General features: G+C 44.6%; 1 protein-coding gene across 8 annotated transcripts in view; it reads left to right on the forward strand.

The window, feature by feature from the left end:
* Positions 1 to 19,907, forward strand: part of ABTB1 (ankyrin repeat and BTB domain containing 1) — a 42,785-nt gene continuing 22,878 nt past the window's right edge. Inside the window, exons 1-8 of one of the 8 annotated variants that reach the window (XM_078853583.1) lie at positions 207 to 231; positions 5,799 to 5,861; positions 5,998 to 6,296; positions 7,649 to 7,704; positions 11,570 to 11,714; positions 14,081 to 14,240; positions 15,355 to 15,400; positions 16,631 to 16,747. In XM_078853583.1, the coding sequence (XP_078709709.1) occupies positions 11,680 to 11,714; positions 14,081 to 14,240; positions 15,355 to 15,400; positions 16,631 to 16,747 (358 nt within the window). In that variant the 5' untranslated portion in view covers positions 207 to 231; positions 5,799 to 5,861; positions 5,998 to 6,296; positions 7,649 to 7,704; positions 11,570 to 11,679. Of the gene's footprint in view, positions 232 to 5,798; positions 5,862 to 5,997; positions 6,297 to 7,648; positions 7,705 to 11,569; positions 11,720 to 14,080; positions 14,241 to 15,354; positions 15,401 to 16,630; positions 16,748 to 19,907 lie in introns of those variants that run through there. The other 7 variants (XM_078853584.1, XM_073351364.2, XM_078853585.1 and 4 more) reach the window with 7 other exon arrangements.

Genomic DNA, 19,907 nt, shown 5'->3' on the forward strand with positions numbered 1-19,907 from the left:
CGGGGCGGGACGGGGGCGGGGAGCGGGGCCGGGCTTCGCGGTGTCAGCGCGCCTCCGCCCGCCGCAGTGTTTACATCCGCCGCCGCTCGCCTGCCCCGGCCCGTCCAGTCCCCGGCCCCGGCCCGGCCGCGCAGGCAGAGCCAATGCGGCGCCGCCGCCGCCCCTCGCCCCGGACATGGACACCAGCGACCTGTTCACCAGCTGCAAGAAGGGGGACGTGAGCCGAGTGCGGTGAGGCTGGGCAGGGCCCGGGCGATCGGGGGAAGGGCCCGGGGGCGTAGGCTGGGAAAAGGGGGTGCAGGAAGCGGGGGGCTGGGACTAGGACACAGGCCAGGCCATGGGGGCCCAGGGCGAGGGGCCGGGCCAGGCCGTGGGGGCCCAGGGAGAGGGACCCAGGGCATACGGGCCTGGTTTTGGGGCACAAGGAGAGGGGTATGGGGCATATAGGCCAGGTTGTGGGGGCACAGGGAGAGGGGCCCATGGGATGGAGGCTAGGGCACGGGGTCATAGGGAGAGAGTTATGGGTCAGGGCACAGGGACACAGGGAGAGGAGTATGGGCCAGGGCATGGGGGATACAGGCTAGGCCTTGGGGGCACAGGGAGAGGGGCAGAAGTTGGAGCTGAAGGTGAATGGGGGGAGAGGATACTGGGTGGCCAGGCTGGAGGGGGGGGTGTCATAGAGAAAGAAGTGGGGAGGGGTAGCAGAAAATGGAAGGTAGGGGTTGCAAAGAGCAATAGGGAGCTGGGATCATTGGCGGCAAAGACGGCTGGAAAGGGGCCAGGAGAGAGCAGTCCCTCTTGCCACACCCAGTAAGTTCTCCTGGTCTGTGGGATACCTGTGGGCACCTCCCCCACCTATAGAGTCGAGAGGGGGTGGGTGTGTGGCACACTCTTGTTCTGTGACCTTTCACCATTCTGTAACACCAGAATCCGCTCCCTGTGCCTCTGGGAATAGGCTGGGGTTCAGAGAGGTGGGAGCATTGCACAGGGCGTAGGAGGTGGCTGAGCTGAGGCAGTGGTATATTAGTAGGCATTTCTATAATGCTTTATCCTTTCAAAATGCTTTGTGTGCATTAACTTCAACACATCCTGGGCAGGAGTCAGCATCAACACTTTCCTTTCACAGCTCAGGAACTGAGGCGCAGAAAGGTTGAATACCTTGCCCAGGGTCACCTAGTGATTCAGTTGTACAGCTGGGGTTAGTATCCAAGAATCCTGGCTCCTAGTCCCACACCGTCTCTGAGGTACGATGGGTAGGTAGAGGGACTTGTGAACACTTATCCCAGGTCTGATACTGACTCACTGTATGATCTTGGACAAGACACCTAATCCCTTTGGATATGTCTCCACTAGGGTGACCAGATGTCCCTATTTTATAGGGACAGTCCCGATTTTGGAGGCTTTTTCTTATATAGGCACCTATTACCGCCCACCCACTGTCCCGATTTTTTATATTTGCTATCTGGTCACCCTAGTCTCCACTGCAATAAAAGACCAGTAGCAGGGTTGCAGCTGGCCCGGGTCAGCCGAGTCAGGCTCACAGGGTTTGGGCTGCTGGGCTGTAAATTGCAATGTACATGTTTGGGGTCAGGCTGGAGCCCAGGCTGAGAGACCCCATGAGAGGGTGGGTCTCTCAGCCTGGGCTCCAGCCTGAGACTTAATGTCTATACTGCTATTTTTAGCCCCACAGCTGGAGCCCCCTGAACCTGAGTCAGCTGACCCAGGCTCTCAGAGTATGTCTACACTGCAATTAAAAACCCTGCGGCTGGCCTGTGCTAGCTGGCTTGGGCTGTGGGGCTATTTAATTGTAGTGCAGATGTTCGGGCTCAGACTGGGCTGCAGCCCCTGCAATGGGACCCTCCCACCTTGCAGAGTCCTAGCACCCCATCTGCAGCCCGAGCCTGAACATCTGGATCACAATTAAACAATCCTACAGCCAGAGCCTTGTGATCCCGCACGGGCCAGCCATGTGTTTTTAATTGTAATGTAGACCTGAGACTCCATGCTGCAGGTTTTTCATCTCAGTATAGATGTACACTCTGTGTCTGTCTTACCTATCTGTATGGGCTAATAACTTGCTTAGTTTCCACTGGTTTTGAGGAATTAACTGTTTGAAATATGATGAGAGGTGCTAAAGAAGATTCTAATTAAATAGATCTGTCACAAAATATTAATCCAGAAATATTCACATGCACAACAAGGAAGCATGGATGTGTAAATAGAACAACTCCTTCTTGTGATTATGTTCTCTTTTCTAAGGAGTTCCTTGCATCTGTAACAGTGTTATCCCTGCTAGCTAGAACCAGAGTTGTGCTTCCTTTACAAAATGTGCCCTGGGATAGTTTCCATGTGACAGTAAAGTTTGTTACCACGAGCATGTGTGAATTTCTCTCTACACCTCTCTATTTTAATAGACAGTTTTGCTTTAATTAAATAACTCTAAAATGAACCCGGAATTTTGTAAGAGGATACTAAGAAATGTGTTCTTTCTCTTATTACATAGCAGGCCATTTTTCCTTTATTACTGAATGCTCATTTAATTGGGCTGCTTAAATTTAATAATCTGACTTTGTAATATACCAATACCTTGTTGCTTCCTGACTGGGTCTGTGGTCAGGAGAGTATGGGAACTGGTATTTATGAGAATTCTTAGTTTGTCTAGCCCTGGATATCAGATAGACCTTATGGCCTGAAACAGCTGATGACTTTAGATAGCAGTCAGAACACCAAGAGAGAGATGGATACAAAGGGGAAAGTCACTTTTTAAAATTATAAACATGTTTTTCCCAAGTTGTTGGGTGTACTGCATTTTTCTACCCTAATGTATTTGGCTTTGCTTTAGTTTGATATATTTCTTTAAAGATCAAGCATCTGCTCACATCAACCGGACCTTGTGTGCATCATTCACAAGCAACCAATCTATATGGCAGTTGTTTCTAGTGGCCCTCTTTTTCTCTCCAGCTGGTCCCTTTCTAGAATAATTTCATACCAGTGCAAATTTAATTCACTGCAATGTTGGAAAATGATTATTAGGATATCTCCGTGATGATCAATAACACAGTCCCATTATCTAAAGAAAAGGCTGAATATTTACTTTGCTGATGGTACGAGTAACTCTGTGAAGCATTGGAATGTTAAATTCAAAATTATGGACTTTAGGGTCAGAAGGGACCATCATGATCATTTAGTCTGACCTCCTGCACATTGCAGGCCACAGACCCTCACCCACCCACTCCTGTAATAGACCTAGAACCTCTGGCTGAGTTACTGAAATCCTCAAATCACGATTTAAAGATTTCAAGTTACAGAGAATCCACCATTTACTCTAGTTCAAATCTGCAAGTGACCCATGCCCTATGCTTCAGAGGAAGGCAAGTCACCTCTCCAGAGTCTCTGCCAATCTGACCCGGGGGAAAATTGCTTGAGTCTGTTCTCCTATAGTGAAACAGCATGATCTAGGCAGGGGACCCAGAACTAGTTAGCAGACCAATATTCTTTTCCTGGCTCTGCTGCTGACCAGCTGGGAGACCTTGGGCCAGGCACTATATTACTCTGTGCCTCAGTTTCCCCTTCAGTTTCCCCTTGTCTCGTGTATTTTGATTGTAAGCTCTTTGGGGCAGGCATTGTCTCCCACTTTGTGTATGTATAGTGCAGTGGTTCCCAAACTTGTTCTGCTGCTTGTGCAGGGAAAGCCCCTAGTGGGCCGGGCCAGTTTGTTTACCTGCAGCGTCTGCAGGTTCGGCCGATCGCGGCTCCCAGTGGCCGCGGTTTGCTGCACCGGGCCAATGGGGGCCACTGGAAGTGGCAGCCAGTACGTCCCTCAGCCCGCGCCACTTCCAGCATCTCCCAGTGGCCTGGAGTAGTGAACTGCTGCCAGTGGGAGCCACGACCGGCTGAACCTGCGGACGCGGCGGGTAAACAAACTGGCCCGGCCTGGCAGGGGCTTTCTCCGCACAAGCGGCGGAACAAGTTTGGGAACCAGTGGTATAGTGCTTAACACAATGGAGTGCTGGTCTCAGTTGGGGCCTCTAGGTGCTGCTGTAATATAAATAATGGATAATTTATTAATCTCGTGAGAAGAACCATGTTGTTGTTAAATCAGGCGTTACGCTTGTAAAAGAAAGAACAGGCCTTTTAATCCCCAACAGAAACATTTGGGGTGGAGAAGAGTCTGTGATATCTATAGCAAGCAGTATAAAGTCAGTTAATTTAGTTCTGAAAGTAAATCTGCTCCCTTGTACATGAAACACAGTTACATTTGCAGTAAATGTAAGCACAGTACAGTACCCTGTGCTAACTGTTTTAATCAGTTCACCCTACTGTTCAGCCTTAGACAAGACTAGAAGAGGATACATTAATTTAAGAGCCAGGCTCAGTTGGAGAGCAAAAGAAGCGTTCTGTACTGTTATCAGCTCTTGCGACGCTTTGCCTTCCTTGCTCGCTCTAATGATAAATCAGATACTATATTCCATAGGTCCACACTTTGTTATAGATTGTAACAGCACTGATTATGAGTTGAGTCCATAATTTTGTTTCATGTCTTTCAGTCCAACTTTATTGTTTATCTATGAGAGTACCCATGATGTGGTAGGTACTTTCCAAATGCTCCAGAAGGGTGACCTCTGCTCTGAGGAGCACACAATCTAAGGACAAACAGGCAAATAGACAGAGGTTAGGGGAACAAGAATAGGCTGTTCGTATACAAGTTAGGATAGTTTACTGTGAGCAGCGCAGCAGAAGTGGATCTTTGAGAGACTTAATTGTGGACAGTGGTGGGGTCTTACAGATGAGCTCTTGGAAATTGTACCAGGCTCAGGGACTGCATGAAAGAAGGCCTGGAGGCAATTGTGGGAGAAGTGGACCAGGCTGGTAATGCTGGCAGAGTGGAGAGGGTGAGGAGGTAATGTAAAGCTTTACAACAGTGGCTAAGTAGTGAAGGGCAGAGTTATGTAGAGGTTTGAAGGTGGTTAGAGGAATCAACATTTTGGTGCAGTAGCAGATGGAAGGAATCAAAGAGAGGAGTGATTTGGTCAAAGTGATGGACCAGGAAAATGACCTGAATGTTTTGTATAGACTGAAGGTGGCCGGTGTGTGCTCAGAAGGTCAGAGAGGAAGATGTTGAAGTAGCCGGGGCAGGCTATAATGAGACATTGAATAGGAGATGTGTCTGTGGGGATAGAAAGAAAAGGACAGCTCTTGGAGATGCCGAGGAGCAAGAAGTGGTGGGATTTGGCTATGGCCTGGATGTGTGGGGCAAGAGAGAGAGGAGTCAATTATAATCCTTAGTGATGGGGAGGATGGTATTGTTGTCAACTGTAGTAGAGAAGTCTGGAATTGGGCAGGAAGAAAATAAATTCTGTTTTGGCTATGTTATGTTTTAAGATATTTGTGTGTGTGTGTGGTCAGTTATAAGTAATTGCTCAGCAACAACTGTTGCAGAAGAACTTGGAGGTGGTTTTTTGAATGATCTGGCTTGGCCAGTGATTTGTCACCTTAGGCTCAGAAGGTTGTGGATTTAAGTCCATCACCAGAACTTCAAGTCAGAGCCGGCATTGACACCACAATGCAGTGTCATTGGGACAGACTGCATTGGTACAGCTGCTGTCCCTCAAGTGGGTTGTTGAAATCCTTTCTCACCATCTCTGGTGGTTGCCCAGTTGGAAGTTAAAGAATCCAGGGAACCTTTTGATATTTATTACTGTACAAATCCAAAGCTACATCTTCTAGAGGGTAAAATGTGACATAAGAAGTGTCTAGAAGAAGTTATAACTTATGACTTTTTCTTTCTTCTCTTTCAGATATCTTCTTGAACAGAGAGATGTGGAAATAAATGTTCGGGATAAATGGGACAGTACCCCTTTGTAAGTGTTACAAAGCTCCAGTGTGAGGTATTTGGATGGGGAAGGTGGGAGATTAGATATATGAAATCTCTAGGAATCATGCCTGGTTGGATGCTCTGCTGAATATTTTATTCTCCCTTTTGTGCATTTTGTGCAGCCAGGTGCCCCCTTGTCTAGCCACTGAGGTAGTGGATATAATAATCTGAATGGGACGTGCTATGGAAATGCCAGAAGAATCCCAAGGCAGACAATGGATCACTGCCTCCCCCTCTGGAGTGTGGTGTGGTGACTGATTTAGAGGTGTACAGGAACTCTGCATAACAGTGTGGGACAGGCAGTGAAGAATCCCATGTTCACTATTGAAGTCTGGTGGGAGCTCTGTGCACATAATATGCTGATTCCAAAGTGCCTTGAAACATCTGCAATGTGTTCTGAAGACTGAATATCTTCCAGAAGGCTTGTACAAAAATTAAGCAGTAAAGATTGAGGAGGTGGTGGTGTTTGAGTGCCAAAAGTGTGTGAGGCTCATGATCTCAGTTGGTCCCCAGGCACTCCCCTAATAAACATGAGTCCCTGAAAGTTTACAATCCAAATAGGCAACATATAGACAAAGGAAGGGAGATGGGATGCAATAAGAATGAAGGCGAGTTGAGGCTAAGCATCTGTCTTGTTCCATGACTGTTTAGGACTATTTTTGGATGCTTTTCTGAAAGCAGGATGAAGGTTTACAGGCCTCCTGGCAGAAGTGTGTTTGCAGAGGGATTCCAAGGAGAAGAGCAGAGGCATGGTAGACAGGGCATAGAAGATGATGTAGAGATAAGCATGGGTGAAATAGTGGGAGTGCGAAGTCTAGTGATTATTGGGAATTAGGAGTCAGGACTTAGGAGTTTAATTTCTAGCTCTGTTACTGACTTGCTGTGTGACCTTGGGTAAGTCATTTCCTGTCTCTCTTGCTTTCCTGATGAAAAAGTCCTCTAGAATTCAATAGGGACCAAACCACCAATAGGGTTCTAAAATGACTGTAAGATCTGTAGAATTGAATAAAGACGGAGATCTCTTCAATAGCTTTTTGGATAGTTCAAAACACCTATATAAAGGTTCTCATGTATTTCAGTCTATAGGCCAGTTTTATCTGCCTGTAAAAGAGGGATAATACCTACTACATTGAGGGGTTATAGTCTTAATTGATATTTATAGTGCAGTTTGAGATCTTCAACTGAAAGGTGCAAGAGAAGCATAAAATACTTGGATTGTGGAAAGATGCCAAAAGGAAAATAAATCCATCCTAAAAGGGAATTGGGGACACTGGTTTACTGTACATCTGACATATGGGGTTGAGCCTACAGCATTCTAAGTGTGCAACAATGAATGTGTCTGCTGAAGAAGCAGGAGTGTGCTTGGGGCAGCAGGGCATGGAATTGCTGGGTGCACATGAAATAAACTAATGAATCAAGTTTGGCAACCTAGAGGCATTACGAGGGGCTGAGTCAGGGTTTGGACCCTGTGGTCCCCTGGCAGGCCAAGAGGACCTGAGTGTGCTGTGAACAGAAGGCAGAACCTGCCCATCCTCTTTATATGGAGGGGGCACCTTGGGTCATTCCTGAGCAATCTCCTTAAACTCCAGGAGAGGACCATTGTTTAGCCCCAGAAGGAGCCATAAGCACCCCACCACTGATGGAAGGACAGGTTAGTGCAGTGTGGGGTCTGCTGGGGAAAACAGGAGCCTCTTGAGGCATTGTGATACATTCTCAAAGCAACAAAGGTTTCACTTGTTGTAATTCTGACTTCCTTTTTGTGTTAATTAACAGATACTATGCTTGTCTCTGTGGACACGAGGAGCTTGTATCCTATCTTCTAGCCAGCGGTAAGAGAGAGTGTTGAGATTATGCTGTTCTTTTTGAGTATCTGTCCTATTTCTAGCCTTCCATTTATCATTTGCTGCTGATGTGTGTAGAAGTCTGTATCCCTTTAACTGTTGCCTGCAGAGCCATATCATAATATAATCAAACCTATGATTAAAAAACCTTGACTGTTGTGGGACTGCACAGTCAGGCTGAACTTACTAATGTCCCCTTTACAGGCCACTTACCTCTTGGGCTTCCTACAGGGAAGGTGTTTTTTGTTTTGTGTTTTGTTTTCTTTCCCTGGTGGCAGTAAGTTCACCACATGAAGTTGGTGAGTGAGAGGCTCTAATGAGGGCTGCCTACAGATACAACAGACTTTTGCAGGAGTGTAGTGCTGTTACAATATCAGAACTGCACCTTAGTCAATGAATCACCTGGGTGAGCTTTTTTCTTCTCTTCCTTTGTGGCCTACTACTCATTTTTTTTGAAGTCTTGCTCCATACACAGTATGTAAAGGCAGAAGCTATCTGAAGCCTGCATCCCAAGCAAGGGGGAAAAAATTCATAGGGAAGGGTTGCAGACCAAGCTGAATGAGCAAGCATCTCAAACAGGTGATTTAAGAGAAAGCAGAAAGCCTACAAGGAATGGAAGATGAGAGGGATCAGCAAGGAAAGCTACCTCTTAGAGGTCAGAAAGTGTAGGGATAAAATGAGACCTGCCAAAAGCCAAGCAGAGTTTGACCTTGCAAAGGGAATTAAAACCAATAGTAAAAGGCTCTATAAATAAGCAGAACATGAGAAAAGAAGAAGTGGGACCACTAAATACTGAGGATGGGGTGGAGATTAAAGATTATCTACGTTTGACCCAACACCTAAACAAATAATTTGCCTTAGTTTTTAATGAGGCTAATGAAGAGCTTAAGGGTAGTGGCAGGGTGGCTAATGGCAAAGAAGATATGGAGGTAGAAATTACCGCATCCGAGGTGGAAGTCAAACTCAAACAATTTAATGAGACTAAATCAAGGGGCCCAGATAATCTCCATCCAAGAATATTAAAGGAACTGGCACATGAAGTTGCAAGCCCAGTCGCTAGGATTTTTAATGAATCTGTAAATTCGGGGGTTGTACCCTATGACTGGAGAATTACTAATATAGTTCCTATTTTTAAGAAAGGGGAAAAAAGCGATTCAAGAAACTACAGGCCTGGTAGTTTGAGCTCAATTGTATGCCAAGTCTTAGAACAAATTTTGAAAGAGAAAGTAATTAAGGACATAGAGGTGAATGGTAATTGGGATAAAATACAACATGCTTTTACAAAAGGTAGATTGTGCCAGACCCACCTGATCTCCTTCTCTGAGAAGATAACGGATTTTTTTTAGACAAAGGAAATGCAGTAGATTTAATCTACCTGGATGTCAGTAAGGCAAATGATACAGTTCTACGTGGGAAATTATTAGTTAAATTGGAGATGGTGGAGATTAATATGAGAATTAAAAGGTGGATAAGGAACTAGTTAAAGAGGAGAGTTCATACTGAAAGGTGAACTGTCAGGCTGGAGGGAGGTTACTAGTGGAGTTCCTCAGGGATTTGTCTTGGGACTAATTTTATTTAACATTTTGATGAATGACTTTGGCACAAAAAGTGAGTGTGTGCTTATAAAATGTGCGGATGACACAAAGTTGGGATGTATTGCCAATACAGAGGAGGACTAGGATATCATACAAGAAGATCTGGATGACCACGTAAACTGGAATGATAGAAATGGGGTGAAAATTAATAGTGCAAAGTGCAAGGTCATGCATTTAGGGATTAACAACAAGAATTTTTGCTATAAGCTGGGGACTGATCAGTTGGAAATGTCATAGGAGGAGAAAGACCTGGATGTATTGGTTGATCACAGGATAACTATGAGCCATCCATCTGGTGCAGCCATGAAAAAGGCTAATGCAGTCCTAGGATTCATCAAGTGAGGTATTTCCAGTAGAGACAGGGAAGTGTTAGTTCCATTATACAAGGCACTGGTGAGACCTCATCTGGAATACTGTGTGCAATTCTGGTCTCTCCTGTTTAAGAAAGATGAATTTAAACTGGAACTGGTGCAGAGAAGGATGATCAGAAGAATGGAAAACCTACTTTATGAGAGGAAACTCGGAGAGCTTGGCTCGTTTAACCTAACGAAAAGAAGGCTGAGGGGAGATATGATTACTCTTTATAAACACATCAGAGGGATAAATACTAGGGAGGGAGAGGAGTTACTTAAGTTAAGCGCCAGTGTGGCCACAAGAACAAATGGCTGTAAACTGTCCATCATCAAGTTTAGGCTCGAAATTAAATGAAGGTTTCTAATCATCAGAGGTGTGAAGTTCTGGAACAGCCTTCCAACGGGAGCAGTGGGAGGCAAAAAACCTAACCGGCTTTAAGACTGAGCTTGATAAGTTTATGGAGGGGTGGTATGATGGGACTGGCTATGATGGCATGTGGCCCATCAGTGACTGCCAGTAGCAAAAATCCCCAACTGCTGGAGATGGGACACTAGATGGCAAGGGCTCTGAGTAACTACAGAGAATTCTTTCCCAGGTATCTGCCTGGTGGGTCTTGGCCACATGCTCAGAGTCTAACTGATTGCCATAGTTGGGTTTGGGAAGGAATTTTTCCCCAGGTCAGATTGGCAGAGACCCTGAGGTTTGTTTGTTTCTTTTTTTTGCCTTCCTCTGCAGCATGGGGCACGGGTCACTTGCAGGTTTAAACTAGTGTAAATGGTGAATTCTCTGTAACTTGAAGTCTTTAAATCGTGATTTGAGGATTTCAGCCGGAGGTTAGGGGTCTATTTCAGGAATGGGTGAAGTTCTGTGGCCTGCAATGTGCAGGAAGTCAGAATAAATGATCAAGGTGGTCCCTTCTGACCTTAAAGTCTGTGAGTCTGTGGGCTTGTCTACACTACCGCGCGGGGTCGATCTAAGATGCGCAACTTCAGCTACGTGAATAGTGTAGCTGAAGTCGACGTACTTAGATCTACTTACCACAGTGTCTTCGCTGCGGTAAGTCGACAGCTGACGCTCTCCCATCAACTCCGCTTGCGCTCCTTGTTCTGGTGGAGTACTGGAGTCGACAGGAGAGCACTCAGCAGTCGATTTATCGTTATCGTGTCTATACTCAACGCAATAAATCGACCCCTGCTGGATCGATCGCTGCCTGCCGATCCGGCGGGTAGTATGGACAAGCCCAAAGTCCAACCACAAAAGCTTTTCTTCAAAACACCCTTCAAACTTCCTGCTTTCTGTGCCAGAGTGAGTGACTGTCCATTCAGTTCTAAGGCACCCGTGACATCCCTCATTCTGGCAGACAAACCAGGGCACTTGCAGTTCAAGATCTCAGGGAGATGATTTGTCATTAATGCTGCATTTAATGCACTTAAACAGCTTATTAATTTCTCTTGAAATCTAATAAATTTCCTTCTAATTCTCTTTTTTTAGCAAAACTTTTGCGGTTCACCTTTAAAAAGGGTCCCTTGCTTTCTGTGTAAAGCAGAAAATTGGTCTTTAAGTATCCTGTGGCTAATAGCACCATTCACACAGTGAGTTTCTTCCTCCTTGAATGACGGAGTTATGCCAGGGCTAAGGCCCAGATCCTTCTGTCACAGAAGATACATGAAACATCTCCTGGCTCATTCATGAAGGAGTGGTAGTGGTGGGAGGTCAAATTTGGAGTGTGGATGGGTGGGGAGCCTAATTTTGGCTATTGAATTCCAGTACTGTATGGGATGATGATTCTCGTAAATCATATAGTCAGCCATAGGACAATTTCCTCTATTTAGCGAGGGAGCCATCTTTTAGAGGTGTGTTTGCTGTGTCTGTCGTGCAGTGTTACACCTGTTGCCATTTTGCAGGTGCAAAATGTGAAGCAAACACTTTTGATGGGGAGCGTTGTTTGTACGGGGCTTTGAGTGATGCCATCCGACGTGTGTTGAAGGAATACAAGCAGATCACAGCGAAGTGCATGAAGAGAGATTATTACGATGTCTTCTTGCAGCGGTAAGGTGATTGGACAGCTATTCAGCACATTTCAGAATCCCAGCCTGGATGTCAGCTAGGCCACTTGAATCTGTCATTCTGGCTTAAACCATTTGCAGGTTGATCAGAGCCCTGCCTCATTCTATACATGCTTTTACATATCTTGTCAAATTAGGCAAAGGTTCAAACATACACTAACGGATCATTTACCGCATACATCTGGGTGTTGAATGAAACTTCCATCACCTTACGTACACAACACAGGCAGGGCCAGTGGAATGTTGAGAGAGCATAGTAAAAGCATGACATTTGCAACGTACACTTTTGAACCCTTGACTGCCAAATCAAAACACATTTTCATCAGGTTGCCAAGAAACACATATGTGAATTGGAACGACATGTCAGACAAGTTTAAGTTTCACCCCGAACCTGCTGCGGCAATAAGGCCAATATTTTCACTAGTGAGCAGTGATTATAAGTGCTTTATTTTGGGGGTGCCCAACTTATGGCCTCTTAAAGAAGCCTGATTTTCAGAGAGAAGGCGCTAAGCACTTCCTGAAATTCTGGCTCCTTTAAGGTGTCTCCAGTTGGGCTGCCAAAGTCAGGAGTCATTTTTTGAAAATATTGGCCTAAATTTTCAAACAAACAAATTATAGATTGTTTTAGAATGGCAAATGTGTGGGATTTTCCCCACTCTCTTTTGTATTAAAAAATGATAGAATTGTCCTTGCTCAGTCTTCCAAAAATATAGCTCTTGGGCTGAGAGGAAACATGGGGAAAACTTCAGCTTCAAAGATAAGAGAAGGTTCTAAGCACCTGAAAAAGGCCCATTAGAATGGAAATGCTTAAGGCTTGTCTGTACAAACACTTAGTTCATGACAAGCTGGGGTGTACATTTTTCCCACTGTAGCATGCTGTGCGCTAAGGCTATATCCCCACCGTGGAGCTAGGGGGTGTGGTTCCCAGCTCCCATAGACATACCCATGCTAGCTCTCATCAAGCTCTGGTGTGCTAAAAATAGTAGCATAGCTGGAGAAGCATGGGGAGCAGTTTCACAGGCTAGCTGTGCTGAGTACGTACCCATGGGGTTCAGAAGGGTGAGTACTCGGAGTGCCACTGCTCACCGCTGTCTGTGCTACTGCAGCTGTACACCTTTTTTTAGTGTTGCTGGCTCACAGTAGAGCGAGCCCAAGTATGTCTACGCACGCTGGGAATCACTCCCCCAGCTCATAGTGTAGATGTAGCCTGAGTGTATGTGTGGGCGCTGCTGCTACACCCTTAAAGTCCCCTAGTGCACCTTGTGTGCTCCCATTTCTCTACATACAAAAAGCTTAGGGAATGCATTATAATGAAGTGTTGAATACAGGCTTTGTCAGCATGAGCTTGGGGTGGTCACATTCATGGGGGAATGGGCAATCCACAAGTGAGCCGCGCATCCCAAACAGCTGGTAAGACATTCAGACTGCACTGCCATGTGTTCACTGTATGCCATTTACTTTACAGAACATAAAAAGAATGTACAAGAATCTTAAAATCTTTTAATGAGTCTGTATATATTATGTTACTTTAGTTACCATGAATCCAATTACACGGGGCTCAAAGGAGCCATGAGTCTGTCTAAAACTGATCTAAAATAGATTTTTAATAGACTTTTTTTAAAAAAATCATGATTTTAAAGTCTGTACCTTCCAAATCTGGAAGCAAATGAGACCCACTGGGAGCTTGGAATTTCCCCTTAGTTTCCATTTTTAACCCTGCAGGGAAACCAGAAAAAATAGCTTGCTTGTTTTTGCAAAAAATTACTCTCCCCAGGTAAGTACAATTTTGAAAAGTTGATTTAAACATCTCAGATGTTGCATTGTTGAGCTAATTCACCAGAACCAGGGTGAAACTGGCTACGTTCTACGTTCATTTTTCAAATGGAGCTAAAGTTAAAATTGTAACACATGGCAGTAATGCTGAAAAGTAAATTAATTCATCATTTCTAAAATCTTTCATTTGTACTTAGGTGAGATATCAGTAGGAAAGACAGTACCATGGTTGGAGTCCTGTGTGGCCTTTGCAAGCCTCTTTGCCTCTCTGTGTCTGTGCCTCTCTGGAAATCTCTGTAATGGGGATAATGCCTTCCTCATGGGGATGTTGTATGGATAATGCATTCTAGATTGTGAGGCACTTAGATTCTATGATAATGAGGGCTATATAAGTACTGAAGAAAAACTGCAACACTCTTTATCTTGACAGTGTCTCCTTAAGGAGCAAGATGTTCACAAATTGCCGTTTTCCCCAGTGTGTGAAAGCTTCTTTCTTCTCCTTCACTTTTCTCTGTATTCTCCTTCCTCATTCTGTGCAGCCGATTTTATCTTCCCCTCTTTCTTTTTTTCTTCCAGGCTTCTGGAACAGGGTTACCAAAGCGACATTGTCTTCATTGTCCATGGGAAATCCTTCTGTGCCCACCGCTGCATCCTTAGTGCCCGCAGCGTATACTTTGCAGAAATGTTTGAGACCAAGTGGAAAGGGAAGAACATGATCGCATTAAAGCACCCACTGGTGAGGAGAACCACGCTTCAGGTTTTTCCCCCCCACGTCTTAGATATTTTCTCTCTAAGGAAAGTGAGGCTGAAAAGGCAGTTTCAGGGGTAATGTCCATAGTTGACACCTTCCATAACACAGAACAGTTCCAGAACTCAGAGGAAGATGGAACACTTTATGCACTAAAATGGCTTCTTACTCTGATACATGGAAAGCTGTGGGCTGTATGCTGTCAGATTCCTCTCATTTGACCTCTGGCATTGGTTCAAATTCAGCTCAGGTCAGTAGTAAAAGAGCTGTTACCAGCTGTTTGGTGACCCTTACGTGAAACGAGTTGAGCCTTTGTCTAATTCCCAGTAGACAGGTGGTCCACACCACAGAAATCACCACTGTAATTGGCACTAATTGGCTCCCACTTGTTGCCTCAGCAGAGAGGCTAAGAACTAAATAGGCCATAAGTGGATTTTGCTTGTCCGTTACCAGCACTCTCCAGCATATGTTTCTGTGGTTTGGCTGTCTGTCGGAAACCTCAGATTCTCTCCTGTTGCAAACATCCTTCCTGTTTCTCAAGACAACCCTAGTTTTCATCACCTTCCATCTGTGTTGCTCTTTAGGCTGTAACTTGGGTTCCTCTTTAACTAGGAGGGTTGGAAGTGGTGGGGACCCGTGGATGACCTGTTTTGATAGTGCTTCTACTGCAGTTGCCTTCTTAGATGTGAACTGCAATGTCTCTGTTACCTGCCAACTCCTCAGGCACAGATTCTGTGCCTTTCCCTGGAACAAACCTCATTCTCTGATGTGTAACACGAGGTGGGGGGGTGTAAATCAAAAAGTTAATAGATTTACAGATCTCTGTAAGCTGGATAGAGTGGGAATACTAGTTATGTGAGGGAGCAGGGGAATGGTGTGTGTAATCAAAATGCTATTATTGTACTAGTTCCACAGAGGAGGCATCCTCACTTACCTCCCTTGCATTCTAGAGTCCTTTCCTTGAACATAACCCCCCGACCTTTACCTTAGTGTGTAATGTGCTATCACTATAGTTAGGTCATGTATATCCACATTGACATTTCAAGCTCCTTGGATAAATGTGTGTGCTTTATATAGGTGACCTTTTCATGTCTTATTTTAGATCAACCCAGCGGCCTTTGGCTCCCTCCTGCAGTATCTTTACACAGGTATGTTGCTGCTGCTTGACATGTGCATGCATGTTGGAATGCAGTAGTCAGCACCTCTTTGCCATGGCACTGTTTGGGTGGCAGAGACTTCTCGACAAGCTTGTTTGGGTGGGTGGGTAATCATGGCTTAAACACAATCTCTCTGTCATCTGGCAGATATGAGGAGTATGAGCAATTCCATGTTGTTGTTGAAAGCTGGTTGTAAATGCATATTTGTGGTTCTGCCAGTAACTGGGGAGTCAATAAAAATCAACTTTGGTTGAGTGGACAGATGTGGGAAATGTACCTTCTCTAGGATAATAAAAATATGTGTTTCAGAGTAGCAGCCGTGTTAGTCTGTATCCGTAAAAAGAAAAGGAGTACTTGCCACAAGTACTCCTTTTCTTTTCAAAAATATGTGCGCCATCTAAGCAAATGATCTCCTAAACTGAGCAGTGACCATATTCCCTGTGTACACTGACTTGTGAGCATTTTGAAATGGGCAGCCCTGATTGCTGAATGGTTTGACTACAACTTGTTATGTCATTCCAGCAGAAGTTGTTCTTAAACCTTCAGCCAGTATTAACCAAGTATTTTGTATTCTAGGAGGGAATGCAACTGCAATATTCCCTCAGACCATAGGGTGGTGCCCTAAGTTAAACTTCCAACGTGTACTGTAAGGGAAACGTTACTAAGGCATCTGAGTTTCTTCACCAGAAAACAATAACTGCTTATCTCTTTAGGGTTATCTTTCCCCAGTGCACTCTTTAAAATGCTCTTTAGTAAATTTGGTGCTTCTGAAAGATTGAGATCGAAGTCCTTTCTCACGTCAAAACATGATGGCAGCAGCAATGTAAGCTTCCACCGCCCTGCCCCTCATCTCTGTTCTTCCAGAGAAAATGAAATTTTGTCTGCAAGAGCCAATCAGTCTTTGGCCTCTTTGCTGAGACTGCCAAGTGGGGGTCCAGTTGCAGTGTGGGCAACGGAGAAACTGAGCTGATATTCACCAAATTTGGTTCAGCCACTCAGCAGTCAACAGATAGTAATTTGCACTGCTGTAATGCTACTTGCTTACCTGAGCTAGATTTATACCAGTGATCCAGAAGTGAGACTGCATAGCCCATTAGCAATCCTTCAGTCCATCCAGTCCCTTGTCTATAGATCAGCCATTTTTACGCTTAAGTAAGTAAATGGTGACTGGTGCGAGGTCAAGGAACTGTCAGATAGAATTTTGGTGTTTCTCTTTGGCAGGTCGTCTAGACATTGATGTAGAATATGTGAATGATTGCAAGAGACTAGCCAAGCAGTGTCGGCTTCAGGATCTCATAGAGGATTTGGAGATCAAGTGTAAAAAGGTCTATGAATTTGGTGAGCTCCCCTTTAATGGCTGCTTCTCTTCATTACGTTTGTTTTTCTTTTGGAGTGGGAGGGGAGATCATGACAATGGACGTTCCACCAATGGGACACCTGTGGCACTCAGAAACTAATTGTGGGGGGGGAACCCTGAGTGGTTCTATGCACAGCTGTTAGCTGAATAGGTCTTTCACATGGAGGATCCCTGTGGGGCAACTTCTGTAGTACTCCATGTCTGAACAGTGAACAAGTGTACATTATAGTAGTGGGAATCCTGGCAGCAAGGCTTTATTGAGTGACAGCAACAATAGCAGAGCACTGAGGAGCATGTTTCAAAGTCCCTGTAATCAGAGAGCTAGTGGGTTACAGTGGTGGCTCATGCGTTCTCTGCATGTTAGAAACGCCTGACTTAAAGTGAAACAGTCAGATAATTTAGACTTGGTGTGTTCTGTGTGTGAACAGACAGACACACACAAAGTTAATATAAAAATGTTTTATGTGTGTTTTTAAAAATACAAACAGTTGCATGTTTTTTGAACATTCTTCTGGAGTGTTCGTGATCCAAAGACAACAGCATTGGGCCATTGAATGAGAACCAGCAGGTGGGATGTTAGATGGGGTGGGATCTGAGTTACTACAGAGAATTCTTTCCTGGATATCTGGCTGGTGAATCTTGCCCACATGCTCAGGGTTTAGCTGATGGCCATATTTGGGGTCAGGAAGGAATTTTCCTCCAGGGAAGATTGGAAGAGGCCCTGGGGGTTTTTCGCATTCCTCTGTAGTATGGGGCACAGGTCACTTGGTGGAGGATTCTCTGCACCTTGAAGTCTTTAAACCACGATTTGAGGACTTCAATAGCTCAGACATAGGTGAGAGGTTTTTTGCAGGAGTGGGTGTGTGAGATTCTGTGGCCTGCATTGTGCAGGAGGTCGGACTAGATGATCATAATGGTCCCTTCTGACCTTAATATCTATGAATACTAGTCTTCTAACAGCCTAAATATTGCAAAGTAAAATACATTTAGAAAATGAACTGCTTTCAGATGTAACAGTTGAATGGTTTAACTGGTAAGGAAACATGTAGTTTGAAATCACACAGGGTCTGCATCTCCCCTCATTTACACTCTAGTGTAAATAACTCCTTTGACTTAGTCGAGTTACTTCTGATGTGAAAGCAGAATCTGGCTCATTCTTTTTAACCTGATTGTGGCCTTTCTCTGATCTAAGAGGTAAGGTTGTTGTAGCTGCTCAGGTTTTTACTTTAAATATTAATTGTCGATTCGGATTTTGCAGATTTGCATGATTACATATGTAGCCTGGAGTGACAGTCCTCCCATATCAGAGGGGTAGCCGTGTTAGTCTGGATCTGTAAAAGCGGCAAAGAGTCCTGTGGCACCTTATAGACTAACAGACGTATTGGAGCATAAGGTTTCATGGGTGAATGCCCACTTCGTCGGATGCATGTAGTGGAAATTTCCAGAGGCAGGTATAAATATGCAAGCAAGAATCAGGCTAGGGATAATGAGGTTAGTTCAATCAGGGAAGATGAGGCCCTCTTCTAGCAGTTGAGGTGTGAACACCATGGGAATCCTCCCATAGTGCAATGTTAGCTCTACAGCGGCATCACAGATCTTGCATTTTTTTCCCCTGTTATATGCGCATGTATACAAAAATATTTAAACACATAAAGAAAGAATTGTTCTGCTGCTTTTAATGAGTGGCAGAAGATTCCGCTTTACGTACCAACTGTATGCTGGAAAAGAAAAGGCTGCGGTCAACACCCTTAAGAAAAAATAAGTTAGTAAATCAGACAGTCAGATAACAAAAATGATGTTATGATTTACAGTATCTTGTAATACCAAAATGTTTCAGTGAGTCACTGGATGGCAGCTTTATGGTGTTGTAGTTGATTGGTGTGGTGACCATTCTTCTCCAAAAGCCCACATTATAATCCCTTATTAGGCTGCAAATTAAATAAAGTTAAGGTGGTCTGTTACTGTAATGGTTTGTAAATATTCTGAAACCATCGTGCAGTTTGGCGTGATTGGCAGCTTCTACTCATGAGGTCCAGGACAGAAATAAAAAAATGACTGCAAGTAGGATGGAGGCATTGGGCCCCAGGATTAGAGGAACAAGAGAAGCATTACCTCATAGCAGCAGCAATTGGAGTGGGAGTCGGATATAGCTTCTAATCCCACCCTGGTGTTAGCTTCCTGTATGGCACTGGGCAAATCACTTTAACTTCTGTGTTCCCCTCTGTAGAATGGGGATGATGATGGTTTTATTTCACACGGGTGTTGTGGGGCTTAATCAATGTTTGCAAAGCACTGATATAAGTGATAGGGGTTGTGTGTTTGTGGCAGAGCAGGACTATAGTGAATTGGCAGCATTGTAGCTAGTAACATTAAATGTTTGCCTGTCAAATCATACATGTTATAGGTGAACCAGGGGAACTAGTGTTGAATCCCCAGGAGAAAATTAATATGAAAGAATCAGAGAAGTTAAGGGATTGGAAAGACCTGTTGGGTCACCTGGTTTCCTTTACTTGCCAAAACATTATTGTTCCCTATTGTATATTAGAAGTTCCTGCTCAGAATATTTTCTAGGAGATAGGCATTTGGTTCAGACCTGGGTCTCTGGCCTAATTGCACTGATCAGGGTCCACAAAAACCTGTTACGCTATTTGGAAGAATTCAGACAGGATTTGTCCAGATTACGTTATAATCCTTGCTATGGAACTGGAGGCATTTAAAAAAAAACTGTTCAGGAGCATTTTCTGTTTGCTGCAAAGCATAAGAATTCAGGACAGGATTTGTGAACACCTATTTTCACAGGGCTCTGGACTTCAGCTCCAGGCAAAAACCTGCAGCTCCACTGTTCCGGAGCTGCTCCACGCTCCAGCTCCGGGCTCCGCTCCAAAGCTCCATTTTCAGACCTCAGGCCTTGGATCTAAAGGGCCAGTGGCGGTGGTTGTGCACAGCATTGCACAAGTGCATGTGTAATGCAGATGTCCAGGTATTGCATGATCTTGGAAAGGTTTCTTTCAACCCAGCTAAACCAGTGGTGTATTAGTAAAGACTACAAAGAAGTATTAAGCAAGTCAAGAACAAAGACAGATTATGAAGTAGTCAGTGATGTACTGCGCTGTGCAGCTGTACCGGAAGGGAGTTTAATGA

Source organism: Lepidochelys kempii, chromosome 7 (genome assembly GCF_965140285.1).
Source record: "Lepidochelys kempii isolate rLepKem1 chromosome 7, rLepKem1.hap1, whole genome shotgun sequence".
Taxonomy (NCBI): domain Eukaryota; kingdom Metazoa; phylum Chordata; order Testudines; family Cheloniidae; genus Lepidochelys; species Lepidochelys kempii.